Source organism: Pyrus communis, chromosome 17 (genome assembly GCF_041283825.1).
Source record: "Pyrus communis isolate YQ-2024b chromosome 17, ASM4128382v1, whole genome shotgun sequence".
Classification (NCBI taxonomy): Eukaryota; Viridiplantae; Streptophyta; class Magnoliopsida; order Rosales; family Rosaceae; genus Pyrus; species Pyrus communis.
Window position 1 is genome coordinate 1,873,494 of NC_142581.1, and position 14,733 is coordinate 1,888,226.

Genomic DNA, 14,733 nt, shown 5'->3' on the forward strand with positions numbered 1-14,733 from the left:
TTGGTTGTTCATTTCTCAACTTAACTCATGATTTGAAAAGATTACTGGTGTAAGTTCACAGGTGATACTGATAGCAACACCTTGCATCAAACAAAAATGTGAATAGTAATGTGAGTAATTGAAGGACAAAGATTGTCTGTCCTCTCGTGTCCTCTTGTTTGTGTGGTCACGGTTAAGCCACGTCAACATTTTATATTACTATTCTTTTTTGTCTTAGTATCTCTATAAAAAAACCAATATAAAATATTGACGTAGTTTAACCGTGATCACACAAAACAGAAAGGTACGAAAAGACACCAGAAATAGAAGGGCGGACAATCCTTGTCCGTAATTAAAAGGCTGGTTATTTTAATTTTCTAGAAAAAGGCAACCAACTCCCAGTTTTTTCTTGCTCTCGTGCTGCGTCCTGTCACCCTCACTGCCACAAACTCCCCTATATCCTCACTCAGTCTCTCTCCAAAACTACTCCATTTTTTGTGATTTATAATTCATCTATGTAGAGAAATTTTTAAATATGTCAAAACTGTCTCATCTAATAACTGTTATAATACAAGTGTTTAGATACTTAAAAAAAAAAAAAATCAACCATTTGTATTATATTGGATTGTGTACTAGTAACACTCTTGTCCATTTCAAGGTAAATATGATAATTTAAACGCAAACACCATGAAAATTACATATTGGCAAAATTGAAACAAGAAAGTTCTTAAATTATGAACATTAGAGAAAACTGCGGCATATTCAAAGTTGGCGTTTCTGTACGAGCTAGTGATTTTCACACTTGCAGTTTCTTCTCCTCCTGCTCATTCGTTGTTTTAGCCTATTAATTCCCCTGTGATATATTCACTTGTAAAGCTAACAAAAGACTTGAGTACTGAACGAGAAAATGAGAGTGCGTAAATCATTTCTCTTCTGTGAATAAGAAACAATTAAACAGTTAGCAAAATTGAATACAAATTAAATTCCATTACACAAACAATAATCGTATACAATTAATTTACGTTCCCTAATTGCCCCTTATTACCCAGAGATTGAGTACCAGTAAAGGAAACTCTCCCAAAACCCAGATGTCCAATCTGGTACAACTCTAACCACACCCTCTCCGCCTCCAGCCTCGCCCCGCCACACTCCGTTTCCTCCTCGCCGTACCCGCCGCGCCGTGAAACCTCAGGTATTTTCCCCTCCTCCTCCCCTCTCTCCACCACCCACTCAATCCCTCTTTTACTGCTCCCACCCTCCTTGCATTTTCTCCTCTTGTTTTCCCGCTTTTGCCCCTTCCTGTTCCCCAGTCCCAAACACTTCCTCCCCACCATCCACGGCACTTTAACGAACGCCAGGGTCAGAAAGTTCACCACCGCGCAGGGGCAGCAGCAGAGCGCCACGCAGTCCGCGATCAACGCACCGCAGCACGACTTGCAGTAGCTCCCCGTGCACTCGATCCGGTCCCCCGCGGCGTCGTCCACGGGGTACCGGCTCTTCCGCGTGGCTGTCGTGGTGTGTCCCGCGGATGACGTGTGACACGCTCCGCGATGGTCGGACGACTCGGACGATGACGACGAAGACGACGACGAACTGCCGTGGTGGTTACGTAACGCCCGAGGCGGGTTATTGTCATCCATTGGATTTTATCTAACCTGCAAAAGATGAGAGATTTTGTAAATTTCAACGGTGATGCGGGAAGAGCGTATATTTTGATCCCGAGTTTCTGGGGAGAGGTTTTTCCTACATGTTTATGCTTTATACTGGGACGTGGAAGGAGAGAAATGCAAAGATATTATTTTCTTTCATGCATATCTTGGTAATTACAAAAGGGTAAAGTGGTCCATTAAATTGTTTTGAAAGAGAGTTGCATCATGGTTCATTAACTCGGAAGTAATTTTAAAATAATTGAAGACTTTTGTTGAAAATGTTTTTGAAATCAATCCTTAGTAAAAATTCAAGTAGATCATGAAAAAACACTTTAAGTATTTTCTGTAAAAAATACATAGCCGGTGCTTCTTTAAAAAAGCAATTAAAGTGTTTTTCAGACCCAAAATCAAGTTCACCAAAAATGATTTTAGTAATTTTAAATGCATTTTCAAACAAGTTCGTAATGTAAAATATCCATGCCGTATCAGAAATTATGGGTAAAACTTACATGCAAAAGGGTAAAAGATGTACAAAATGTTTATTGACAAGTTTTGGCAGATGAAACCAAAGCGTTTGAACGACAAATGTGCCCCATTAACAAGGATGGATTTTTCATGTGAAATGACAGGCAAAGTGAATGAGCCAGTTCGGTACTACTTCATTCGTGGGGCAGAGATTTGAGGGTTAAGACTTTTCGTAGTGAGTCGGAAAATTTGAGTCCTAAATTTAAACGTCGAGCTTAACGGATCTCGCGAGTTTAGTTCTTATAATAGGGAATCTTTACCAAACTTGCCTATTAGAACAATAGTGTTATTGGGTTTTTCATAGTAGGTCGAAAAATTTGAGTCATGTAAAAAACCAAACTCACACCGTAAGCTGACATGAGAGACGGAATCAAATTCAGACAACCCGATTCCTATATGCTTGTTGGGAAGACCATAAGGGCAAATTGGTAAATGGAGTGGTAGTAGTGACAGACAGAAGGGCACATATAGACCGATAGTGCAGCGCAGTATGAATTAGGGTTTTTGGTTGAATGATGAATGCATGGAGAGAGGTTAAAAGGTAAGGTAGAAAATGGAAAGGGGAGGAAAAAAGGTTAAAACCTGAGTTTATGAATAAGTTTCCCTCAATGTGTTTTCGTGAGACAAATGATCACTTCGTGTCTCAGCCTAATCCAGCTTTCTTACAATTTCTGTTCTGTCCTATCTCTCCATTCTCATCTTCCACCAATCAGTTTAATTTTTGTCTAAATATAATAACTCCGACTTTTCCTACTACACCAACCTTTACGAGTTGAGATCTTCCTCGGATCTCTGTGTTAAGAGTTCAAAGAGTAGAAAATTTGGACCGTTGAAGAGAGAGAGAGAGAGAGAGATCCGGACTTTTAGTTTGTGTGAGGTGAACCAGCGAAATTGACTAACGAGAACTATATGATTTAAAATGAGTGGTTCGGATTTTTTAGTCCATCGATTCTAGACATAGTGATCCGGAGAGGATCTCAATTCAACTTTTACATTAAATTTATTATCTATTTTACAAACGATGAGATATTTATGTGCTTTCTTTTTATATCCAAGTTTGAATTTACCATGACTAGAAGGGTAGCAAGTATTTACTCATATAAAACAGCTAAAATTATAATAGTTTAGGTTTGATAATAAAACTAGGTCCCTTAACGTTGTACCCTATAAGTTGTTTTTCTCTCTTTTTTAAGAGCGGTATTTATTCAAACTTTAACAATACATCTAAGAGGTCCAAAAAAACAAGCATATGAACATTACTATGAAAATAATAATATAAAAAATTTAAACTAAAGTAGACAAAAATCGCAAAATGAACATTATTATTTAGCTTCCAATAAAGATTTGTTAAGCACTTGACATTTTTGTTGAGGATAAATCGAAAATGTTGGGATGGGAATCAAGCTCTAAAACAGAGAAATTTTTTAGTGTTTTCGGAATATAGGTTAGTACATCACAATTATTATACAGTATGGGGAAAGTGTTTTTTTTTTTTCAAGTATGTCTCTGATTGTATAATAACATGTAACATACCACCCGTATTGCAAAAATCTCTCCTAAAACATGCCAAAAGTCATGTGAAAAAGCAAATGGAGGTCTCTCTTTATCCAAAAAAGGCAATTAGATAAAATTGAATAACTTTTGTCAAGAGTGAAATTCGATAGGAAATGTTACCATAAAATTGATGCTATGAGTTTTCTATATGAAAACTATACTTGATTGTCTTAATGCACTGTCAAAATCAACACACATCAATTGCACGAGATCCACATTGTAGATTTGGGGGAAAAGAAGTATGAATTGAGATCCTCTTCGGATTTGTGTCTGAAACCCGAAAATTTGGACAAATTATTTTAAATTATGTGGCCCCCATTAGCCCATCTTTCTGACTCACATCATCCAAACCAAGGGTTCAGATCTCTAGACACAAAGATCCAAAGAAGATCTCAATTAAAAAAATATTACTATTTTTGAAGCATTATCAAATCTCGTGTTCTTATAAAATATTGTCAATGTGCTACTAATTTTAAAGTTCTAATCTACGGAAGTTCACATGGGGCCTAAGATACGACCATGATTGGAAAAAAAAAAAAATTAAGAAATACAGACACACAAAACTGACTACATTAACTCCACATTAATACAAATAAATTCTAACGTTATATCAGCAATAAGACATTTATTTTATTAAAAATTGTATCAGCAATGTATAATCTAGTTTCATCCATCCCAATTGGCAGGTCTAGAAAGCAGAAAGAATCATTTTGAAAGAAACAACACTAAATTTGGGAGAGATTCGAATGCGAAAACCAAAAACGATGAGATGGGGAATTTGCAGTTTTGGGTTGTTGACTGAGGAAAAAGAGAATTAAAAAACTAATAATAATTAATTAAAACATGGAAAAGAACAATGGCAGGAAATTAAAGTCATTAATCAAATTTAGAAAAAGAAAGTATCACAATCATACATATATGGTATATAGATATAAAAAACGGTGGATCTGAATTAATCGTTTGTTTGACTGATCACATGCGAGAAACTAGACCGTGAACTGAGAAAAAAATTTCATTCTGCTGGGAACAAAGTCTGGTACATAAAATATATTGATACAATTAATTTAAATTTTTTTGTCAAATTTTCAACTAATTATATTATTATATATAGTGTACTGAAATGTGTTCCGATACACTAAAAAATCTCTTGAAAACTAAGGAAGATGCATGTCCTAGTCACTAGTAGCCAAATGAAAAACCTTTTGATTATTTCTCGTAATTATTTCATTATTTGGCGATAATATTTTGCGTAGTGATTTTTTTTTTCAATCACAATTAGATGTTTAAACTCATTTCAATTAAAGTGTAACTTTCAATGATGACTTCAAAAATGATCGCTCTAAATCATGGATAATATTTGTGCGGTAGACCTGAATAAGCAGTTATTGACGTATAAACTTATTAAGCGATTAACGATTTAACAGTAGCATGTATAATGTCAGTGTATATACCTATTATTTTTAAGTTTGTAAAAATGAACAGTAAAATCCCTCTCAAATTCCAATCACTTCTTGTATTATAACATTTGTTGTATCATATTTTCGGTACACTGAAAAATTTATCCTTCGCAAGCATACGGACTTAAATAAAAAGGTTAAATATGAGTGGGACCCATCCGCAGTAAATAAGCCAATCACCAATTGAGCAATTATAAAAGGTAATTAGATTGAGTGAAAGAAATCCCTCACTAAGAAGCACAGCAAATCATATATCACATCAGAGCAATGGCTTGCAGTTGCATGAATTGTCTAGCAATATCTAATCTACATTCCACATTTTTTCTCTTTATTTGATATTTCAAGCAATAGTCTAATCTAATCTAAACTACGATGCGCACTTAATACAGACATTCGTATTCTAAACTACGGGAAAATGAATGAATGGGACCAGTAATGCAAATGTGTATAAAGGAAGGAAAAGAAAGAACTAACCTGGAGAAGCAAGATCAAATCAAAGGTTGAGATTTAAGTCAAAGCATGTGATCTTGGGTCGACTCTGGATGATGAGAAAGCTCGATCGTTGGAATACAATGTGAAGTGCGTAATGAAAGATGAACAAGTTGGAGGTTCGATCTGATCTCAAATGCCCAGATTATATATATTTCCACCGCTTGTTTATGTAACGTCTATGCAAGCAGAAGAAAGAATCGCTCAACTCTCACTCTCTCTCTTACCCTTTCTCTCTCTAGCTCTCTCTGAGTCTGTGCAACTTTAATCTATTGTTTACTGACTTGTAAAGCTTTGTTAATGAAAGCAAAAGATTTTCTTATATAAAACTCTGCAGAGGGAGAGAGAGAGTGAGGGAGAGTTGAGAGAATGATGAGAGAGAGAGAGAGAGAGAGAGAGAGAGAGTGAGGGCCTTGGCGTTGGTTTTCATGAGTACCGATGACAGCGAATATAGGGAACTGTTCCTCATCTACCCTGCTCTTTTACCACTCTTCCTCCTCCACCCTGCTCTCTGCTGCCCTAAACCTCTCCGTTTATTTCTCCGTTACCGTCAGTTTGGGATAGCGTCGTAAAAAAAGAGTAAATTGGAGAAATGATCATTTAACTAAAAATCCATTACCATTTGTCCCTTAACTCATCAAAATGTGTAGCTATGATCATTTTTGTCAACTTCTTCAGAATTTTGTCAAAATAAGTTATGTTGGAAGGACTATTGCTACAATTGAGGTCCTTCAACTAATCAAAATGTGTAGCTACAGTAATTTTCGTCAACTTTGTCAAAATTTTGTCAAAATGAGTTATGTTGGAATGACCATTGTTACAATTGGGTTAAATTTTGAGGGACCAGTGCTCCAATTGAGTTAAAGTTGAGAGACCATTTCTTCAGTTGGATTAAAGTTCAGGGACTAATGGTAATGGTAATGAATTTTTAGTTGAGGGACCATAGGTGCACGTTTTGATAAGTTGAGAGACCAATGATAATGAATTTTTAGTTGATGGATCATTAGTCCAATTGAGTTAAAGTTAAAGGACCATTGCTACAATTTACTCTAAAAAAAAACACTTTTGCTCGTAAGCGATTCTGCCAAAAATGTTTTTGTCAATAACACGTCAAGTCTAATTTGCTTCTTGCACCAAAAAATCCTTTCAAACTTTTAGTCCTAAACCTTTGTAGGAATTGTTTGAGATTGTTTCTTATAAAACATAAAGGTTTTAAGGTTAAATTTCAAAATCCCTAATTTCAGCAATTTTATGAAAAGTGTTTTTGCTAGAGTGATTTACTTTTGAAATTTAATCGAATAAATTTGTTACTATTGCTTGCAAACCATGATTCAATTTGTAAACTTTTAACTTGGTTAATTAAACAGTTAAATAGGAATTACTAATATTTTTAACCAGCGTAAGGATATGGTTCTCAATTTTCAAGCAGGACCTTGTAAGCTGTCACACGACCCACCACCCACTTGTATTACTAAATTTTTACTTTAAATTATTATTATTTTTGTTACAAAAAGCTTAGAGGGAGGGAGGGAGGTTACATTTTCCATAATCAAGCATAACATAAGTCTCTTTCAGAACTTACAGAAAGACTCTTTTAGCTCATTATTTTGGTTTTCACAGCTCGTGTGTTAAGAGAGATTGACGGCAGTAGAACTCAAACCTAAGCTTTGGTCTCAACTCAACAGACCCTTGGCAATTGATACTCAATTCATTTTATCAAACAAATAATAATCTTTATATTTTGTTGAAATAAATATACAGTAATCATGAGCAGCACAATGCATGTCGAGAATATGGTCATGCATGCATCTCTCCCTGCAATCTACATCTCTATGTCCGGTTGGGTTGACTCAGGAGTAGTCATGTGTCCTTGAATCTCTTTTTTCGTAATCTTTGCGTATCTCTGTTGCCGGCCATTTTGATCAAATTCTGGTCTGTTTTTCTAAACTAGTTAACATTTTAACAACCATTCGACAAGATTAAGGATAAGGGAAAGGGCAATACCATTCACAAATAAACATATATATATATATATATAAATATGTTTTATTGGTCTTATTCTTATCGTTCCGACTTGTTTTCACATAGAGTTTGACGGTTAGAGAGAAGCTACAAGTCTTCATTTTGCCTATTTTGAATGTTTCTCCACAAGAATATAAGCTTCAAATTCAAACATTGGTATTTAAAACTACAAATTGATTTAGATAGGACTATTTTTGAACTTCCATATAGAGAGGAGCAAGTCAAGGGAGAACCACTTGCTGGTACTTGTCCCACATCGACCTGATATCAGTACATAGATATAAAGCTTAATATACCATGCGCAAGCCGAAGTCATCGCCTACGGTTGGAAATCCCTTTCTGGATTAGTTTTTCAGTCACCAGACCCACTTACTGACATCACTCATTATCAGCGGGCTCAAGGTCGGGCATATGTTGCCCGGACTTTTAGATGGGCTTCACACGGCCCACCACTTGCCCTCTTTTTCTTAGACTGTCGAAAGTGGTTTTTTGGGATTAAAGGGCATGTTTAGGGCCCTGCTCAAGGTTGGACATATGTTGCCCATCTTTTACGCGGGCTTCACACGGCCCACCACTTGCCCTCTTTTTCTTAGACGGCTAGAAGTGATTTTTGGGACTAAGGGATGGTTTGGTATTGCTATGTTTTGAAAAAAAAACTGCTTCTAATGTGCTGTGAGGATAAGCTCATTTTTGCTGCTTCACGTTTTCAGCTGTTTTTCACCCAAAACTGTGAAAATAAGCTATTTTTAAGTGTTTATCAAACATCTTTTTTAGCTCAAATTTTTTTTTTTTTTTATATCCATTTTTTATAAAAACATATTAGTACCAAACCAGTACCAAATGACATGTTTAGGGCCCTTGCTGACACCAACGGGTGGACATGCACTAGAAACTTTCTTTTTATGCTTGTTTCTCCTTCTTTGGTTAAATTATCTAAGGAGGCATAGGCCCATAGATAATGGGCTGAATTTGCTAATCTGACAGGGTAGTCCACTGTCCAATAACATCAACTGTGGGCTCATAAGAGGTGTAAACCCAAAAGGCCCAGAAAGAAAAGCTTATAAAAACCCCTCAACCAATGCCATCGCTAACTGAAAACCCTAACCCCTGACCCCTCCACTCCGCAGCTCTCGCCGCCTCTGTTCGTAGCAGTTTCTTCTTGTTCTTCCTAATTTTTGTTTGAATGTTTGTTGATCGAAGTTGTGTATGTGTAATATTTAGATGGCAACGATGAAGAGTGCTTTAAATTTCTGACACCTCTTGTATGAGAAGTGCCTGTAAAAGGGCTCTTCGCTGAGCACTGTTAGCAACTCTCTGAGCCTCCCTCTTCCCCCTTTCTCTCTTTTTTTTTTTTTTTTTCCTTTTATTTGCTTGAAATTTATTTTTAGTTTTTTATACATTTAATTTTTTTATTGGGCACTTTTTTCTTATCAATTTGACGATTTTCCCACAATTTATATCTGCAAACATATTTTTTTTAAAGTTTATTTTTGTTTTGTTTAATATTTTTGGTCTACGAAAATCCAGATTTTGGGTCCTAATTCTTCGATGTTAAAACATATAAAACTTATTCTTCCATTTCACATCATACATGTTATTTTAGCATACTTTGTTGCGTCAAACTCGTTATTTTAATGAATTTTTAATATATCATGTTGTTATGTGTCTAATAAATAGGTTACTGTATATTTGACAAATGATATCTAATTGAATTTTTAACTGGTTGATTCGACTCATTATAACAGGTTCGTAATCGATGATCCGATAATAATTCGATTTGTTAATAAGTTTATTTGAAATATGTTATTTTTGTGTCATTTTACATTAGATTAATGTATTGGACAAGAAATTGCCAAACCTACCTTGAAACATGAAAGATACTATTAATTTAGAGATGTTCCAAAACTTTCTCACTTGCATTGCTCAACATTTTACACACTGGGAATTATAACAACTGGGTAGAACCCTAATTGAAATGCCGGAGTTTTTTTTTATGAACTATAGCAGCAATGTACTCTTCCGGACAAAAGATTTGTAAGCTTTCTGTTCGACAATTCGAATCGATTCTGGACAATATTAGAGCCCCCATTGCCCACGAACTTGTTCTTCAACATGCTCGTCGCCTCTGCTAACTTCTCGGCCTCTTCTTCTCCGTCAACGACTTGATCGAAGCAAATGTATCTCCCAAACGCTGCCTTGTTCATTGCCTCAAACACGCCTACATGTGCCTCTGCCAGTCTTGTTATATCGACTGTGGCTAGCACACCACTTTGGTACATTTGTTGTGCTCCTGTATTTATAGACAATCAAAATTGGTAAAAATTAGAAGGGAAGAGTGGATTTTGACTTAAAAATACGACTTTAGCCCCTCGGTTTGAGCATCGCTGAGATGGCGGTGCTCAATGGGGTCAGTGTTCGACGGCATGACTATATGAAAATGGGTAAACGGAGCCTCGAGTGAAGAGCAGAGAGCCATGAGCTTGTTTCTTCTCATGGTGCTCCGGACATAGATTGCCTTAATATTTCAGGGGGATGGTTTGGTTCCATCTTTTGTGAATTTTGCAAAGGCATATATACAAGCAACTCATGTCCTGTTAATACTGCAGTCTAGCGATATCACTTTCACTTGAAAATTGAATACCATTGGACCCATCAGTTCGATTCTCATGTGTGACTAGTTTGATATCAAATTGATACAGTTGGCTCGTTATGCGACGGTGCCAGAAGATACTAAAAGTTGTGAATGTAGTAGAAAAAGGATTACCTTTGAGATATGCAAGTGTTGCTGTTGGATTTCTAGTGGAAATTTCAGGGCCAGTGATAAGAGCTGGGCAGATGGTGGCCAACTTCACCCCTTTTTCCTCGGCTATTTTCCATGCAGCTTTCTCTGCCCTCAGCTTCCCCAAGGCATACCAAAGCTGCCATTCCCCATAAGAAATTTTAAACGCTAACAATAGTAAACGAACTGTTATTGGCACTCCAAAACTACAGTCATCCTATACTCTTTCCGTGCTCAATTTGCTCGTCACAGACGAGTGCATGATGACAGTTTTGGATTTGCTCGAGTGCATGATGACGGTTTTGGAGTAAGATGAACATGATACCTTTTTGTCAATGCAGAGTGACTCAGTGCTCCAGGAATCATGGTTAATTACAGGGGAGAGGTCGTTGCGGGTGCTGTCTTGCCATACGCAGGCTAGAAGTGAAGAAGTGAGGACACATTTTCTCACAGATGGTGTCACTGCACATGCCTTCATCACGTTCTCACTCGCCTTCACTTCTATCTCAGCCATGGATTTCTAAACACATCATTCCAATCCAATGTTCATTCGCAATTTAAATGTCAGAAATAAATAGAGCTGTGCACGAGGGGAAAAATTAAGGGGATATGCGAAATCATTCAGTTTTACTTTTTTGAGTCGTGATGAAAGAGAGAAACAAAATATTATATACAATTAGGTATGTACAAAAAGAGGTTGGTAGAATTAACTGTAGTAGGATGAGATGATCGTAGCACTAATTATTCGTTTTTAAGCAATTTTGATAAAATGTATGTTGTCAATAAGAATATCGAAATGTTTTCCGCACACTTCGTTTATTCTCCTCCAGACCTTCTTCGGATTGACTGAATAAAGCACAATCGAAGGACATAAATAAACAAAAGTATCCAAGTGTCATAATAAAACAGGTACATGCAAAGGGAGTAAAAGATATGCAAAAATCACTTCCAATTTAGTGTTCACACGACAACATAGGGCAACTAGACACAACAGATTCGAGGGCATTTTTGTTCATCACCCTCAAGTGGTAATATTGCTCACCGTCCTACTTATTGTCATTTGATGAGTTTAAATTTTGAGATATTGTATCTATCCACTACTCATATTTCGAAATTTACACCATCCAATAGCGATAAATAGGATGGTGAACATTAACATCACTTAAGTGTGTTGAGCAAAAATATGCCCCGACAAACTTGGACCACATGGCCTACGTGACACCAAATAATGCGAGTGTGATGCTTTGTTTTTGTGTGTGAGGACGGTTGGATGCGGCGTAGACCAAATGTTCGAATCTAAGAATTTCTCCATAAGATTTTAAACTTGGACCACATGGCCTACATGACACCAAATAATTCAAGTGTGATGCTTTGTTTTTGTGTGTGAGGAAGGTTAGATGGCGCGTAGACCAAATGATCGAACCTAAGAATTTCTCCATAAGATATTCCTTCAAGTTTAAGAAGAGTACAGAAATGAAATGGGTTAAGTGACTCACAGTGTAGCCAGAGAGGCCAGCGGGGTCGACAAATGCAGAGGTGTGGAAAACGCCACGACAGCCATCGAATGCATGGGACAAACTTTCAACATCGTCGTCGTCGGTTAGCTTCGCCATAACTGCAGAAATGCGGTCATCGGTGCTGCCGCCTGTCCTCATCTCCCTCAATTTTTCTACATCCTCTGTATTATTTAATCGGGGGGACATGACAACCCATTAATTGTGGATGTAATAAACCAAATTCCACACGACATTTTCTTTATATTTAAAATCTTCTTCTCTTGCAATCATATACATGGATACGAGTTTTGTTTGGAAGTGATTTTAAAATGAATAAAAACGTTTTTGAAATCAATCTTTGATAAAAATGCAAGTGAATTCTGAAAAACGTTTTTCTGCGAGTAACACATAACGAATGCATCTTGCAGAGTGCTTTTGGAATTTAAAAACATTTTCATAAAAAAACGTTTTCTACTATTTTAAAAGTACTTCCAAACAATTATAATATTCACACTATGCTAATCAATATAATAGCATAATCAAATTGTTTGAACTTTTAGATTCCATAAATTGGAAATCCAAGTTCTCATCAAATTATTTGATGATGTATTTCAATGATAAAAAAAACAGCAGAACAATTTAAAAGTACTTAGAAATCATAAAAACTTCTTTGGTGTTATAATGGAGTGGTGATTGTTCTTGAAGATGAACTTTCAAGCGCTTTTCGAATTTTTATCAAGATTTTAAGAGAAGCGAGGGGATTCAAATATTGTCTCAACAAGACGGACACATTGCTTTAACCAACTGGTCCAACTAACATTCTACAAGCCAGAATCGAAATTGGAATTTGGACCAAGAAAGCATTAATCAACGATGATTAGTAGATAAACACTTACCTTGGTTGTCAACGACGAGGCGGACGGAGTAGCCACGGCGGAGGAGACGATCGACGAGGGCAAGTCCTAAGAAAGAAACGCCGCTAGTGACACACACCAACATGTCTTCATCATCGTCACCCCTCAAGTCGAAACGCTTGTTGTTGGGCTGCTGCCGGCCGTCTTTTCTGCGGTGGAGGCCGGCGGAAGCCATCAGCATACGGCAGAACTCCTGCAATTCGATGTTCTCCCTCTCTTCCAAACCCACAATCCCCATTCCGTCGATGTTTTGGAGACACAAAAATGGCACAGAGATGGAGTTGGGAAGCTTACTTTTCTCTCGGACACAGGTGGAGTGAGAACATTAGCGAGAAGAAGACATAAGTCTATGTGAATCTATTGGTATTTGGAAGTCATGCAAAGCTTACTTTTCAATATCACCCCAGCGGCCGCCTACCCAGCTAGCTCAGCTAAAGCTAAGGCTTGGCTTGTGCCGCTTGGTTTATTATAGGAACTTTACGCAAAGTTCATAGTGATGTTCAGTTCAACGAAAAATCATATTTTTATATTAAAAAGTTGATCTTATACTATTCGTTTTACTTTTTATTTTGTCCTTATCGTTAAAACGCAAAGTTTTCAAGTTATTTTCATTAATTTTCCTGTTTATTTTTGTTTTGCCCTAAAATTTTTGTCCTATTTTTAATGAGGTGAATTTTGTGACAAATGCGATTTATTTTACTGTATAAGAATATCAAGTTTAGCTCTATCATCCTTCGACGAATGGTAAATTCAGGTTAGCAATTGGACTCACTTTCCATCAGTGGCCTTAGGCGAGAAATCCAAACCATAAAAAATTGAATAAACATCATGTTTCTTGCTGCTTATAGCTTACGAAGGATTATAGTTAGTCGGTTACTTAATAATCTACACACACAAAAATCAAATAATTTGATATGGTATAAAATTATGAATCTTTTAGATTTTTAGCTGGAAATTAACCCAATTTATTTTAATTAGACAAAGATATGGTCTTTTGTTAAATTTTCAATGTTTCAAATTCAATAATTTGCATACACTAAGTTGTGATAAATGATGTATACAATACACCTAGCACTCGAAGAAATGGTATCACTAACTGATATAACATATACGCAATTTGCTAAAACAAGTACGAATATAAAATGCATTTTTTTGTAAGGAAAACTAATGAAAAAGTCTTGAAAACTTTGAGTTTTAACGATAAGAACAAAATAAAGGGTAAAGTGAATAGTACTTTGATTGACTATTTAGTGTAAAAAATGTGATTTTTCGTTAAAATAAACAGTACCAAGAGTTTTACGTTAAAATTCCATTTTTTTTAATTATAAACAAAATATTTTCACATTCATTTTTTCTTATAATTTTTTTTCAGTGCTCAAATCTCTTTTAATTTAACACAATTTAACTATTAAAAATAAATAAATAATTTCCCCTTGCAAAGAAAAACAAATATTAAATAAAAATTTATCCCAAATTGGGCTTTGGGTTTGGCTAAACGTTGAATATGTGTCGGTAGCTAAAGCCGGTCCCTTACGTGTTGAATGATCAGTGAGCACGTGGACCATCTACCCACGCACAACCCACACCCCCCCCCTCCCCCTCCTCTCCCGGTCTTTCGTTCCCTCCACGCATATTGTCCGCCGCGAAACGAGAGTTAGTTGCCAAATAATTAGTTTTTAATCTCTTTACTAAACACGACATGTGCCAAACAATGAGTTCAATCTCTTAATTCGTGTTTAAAATATCGGTTGGTGAAAATATCATTACACAAATTTATGTATATCTCGATAAATATATCGAAATCCATTATCTTCGATGAAATGATGAAAATCGTTAAAAATGAAATTTTAGAGAGTGTCAAATGACAAT

The 14,733-nt window shown here is 36.2% G+C and overlaps 2 protein-coding genes and 1 non-coding gene across 3 annotated transcripts; 1 reads left to right on the plus strand and 2 right to left on the minus strand.

Moving 5' to 3' along the window:
- Nucleotides 1–875: 875 nt before the first annotated feature.
- LOC137749290 (uncharacterized) lies at nucleotides 876–6,023 on the minus strand. The gene is made up of 2 exons (XM_088689769.1): nucleotides 5,639–6,023; nucleotides 876–1,634 (listed from the first exon to the last, which is right to left on the minus strand). The coding sequence occupies exon 2, from the start codon at nucleotides 1,617–1,619 to the stop codon at nucleotides 993–995; it is 627 nt and encodes a 208-aa protein (XP_088545895.1). The 5' UTR covers nucleotides 1,620–1,634; nucleotides 5,639–6,023; the 3' UTR covers nucleotides 876–992.
- A 2,875-nt stretch (nucleotides 6,024–8,898) lies between these two features.
- LOC137709614 (small nucleolar RNA snoR1) lies at nucleotides 8,899–8,996 on the plus strand. Its single transcript, XR_011064902.1, has one exon. It is a non-coding gene; the product is annotated as a small nucleolar RNA snoR1 (small nucleolar RNA).
- A 538-nt stretch (nucleotides 8,997–9,534) lies between these two features.
- LOC137708460 (NAD(P)-binding Rossmann-fold superfamily protein) lies at nucleotides 9,535–13,303 on the minus strand. The gene is made up of 5 exons (XM_068447544.2): nucleotides 12,847–13,303; nucleotides 11,951–12,132; nucleotides 10,780–10,974; nucleotides 10,440–10,593; nucleotides 9,535–9,965 (listed from the first exon to the last, which is right to left on the minus strand). Exons 1-5 carry the CDS (start codon nucleotides 13,100–13,102, stop codon nucleotides 9,667–9,669), a joined length of 1,086 nt encoding a protein of 361 aa, XP_068303645.2. The 5' UTR covers nucleotides 13,103–13,303; the 3' UTR covers nucleotides 9,535–9,666.
- Between the last annotated feature and the right edge of the window lie 1,430 nt (nucleotides 13,304–14,733).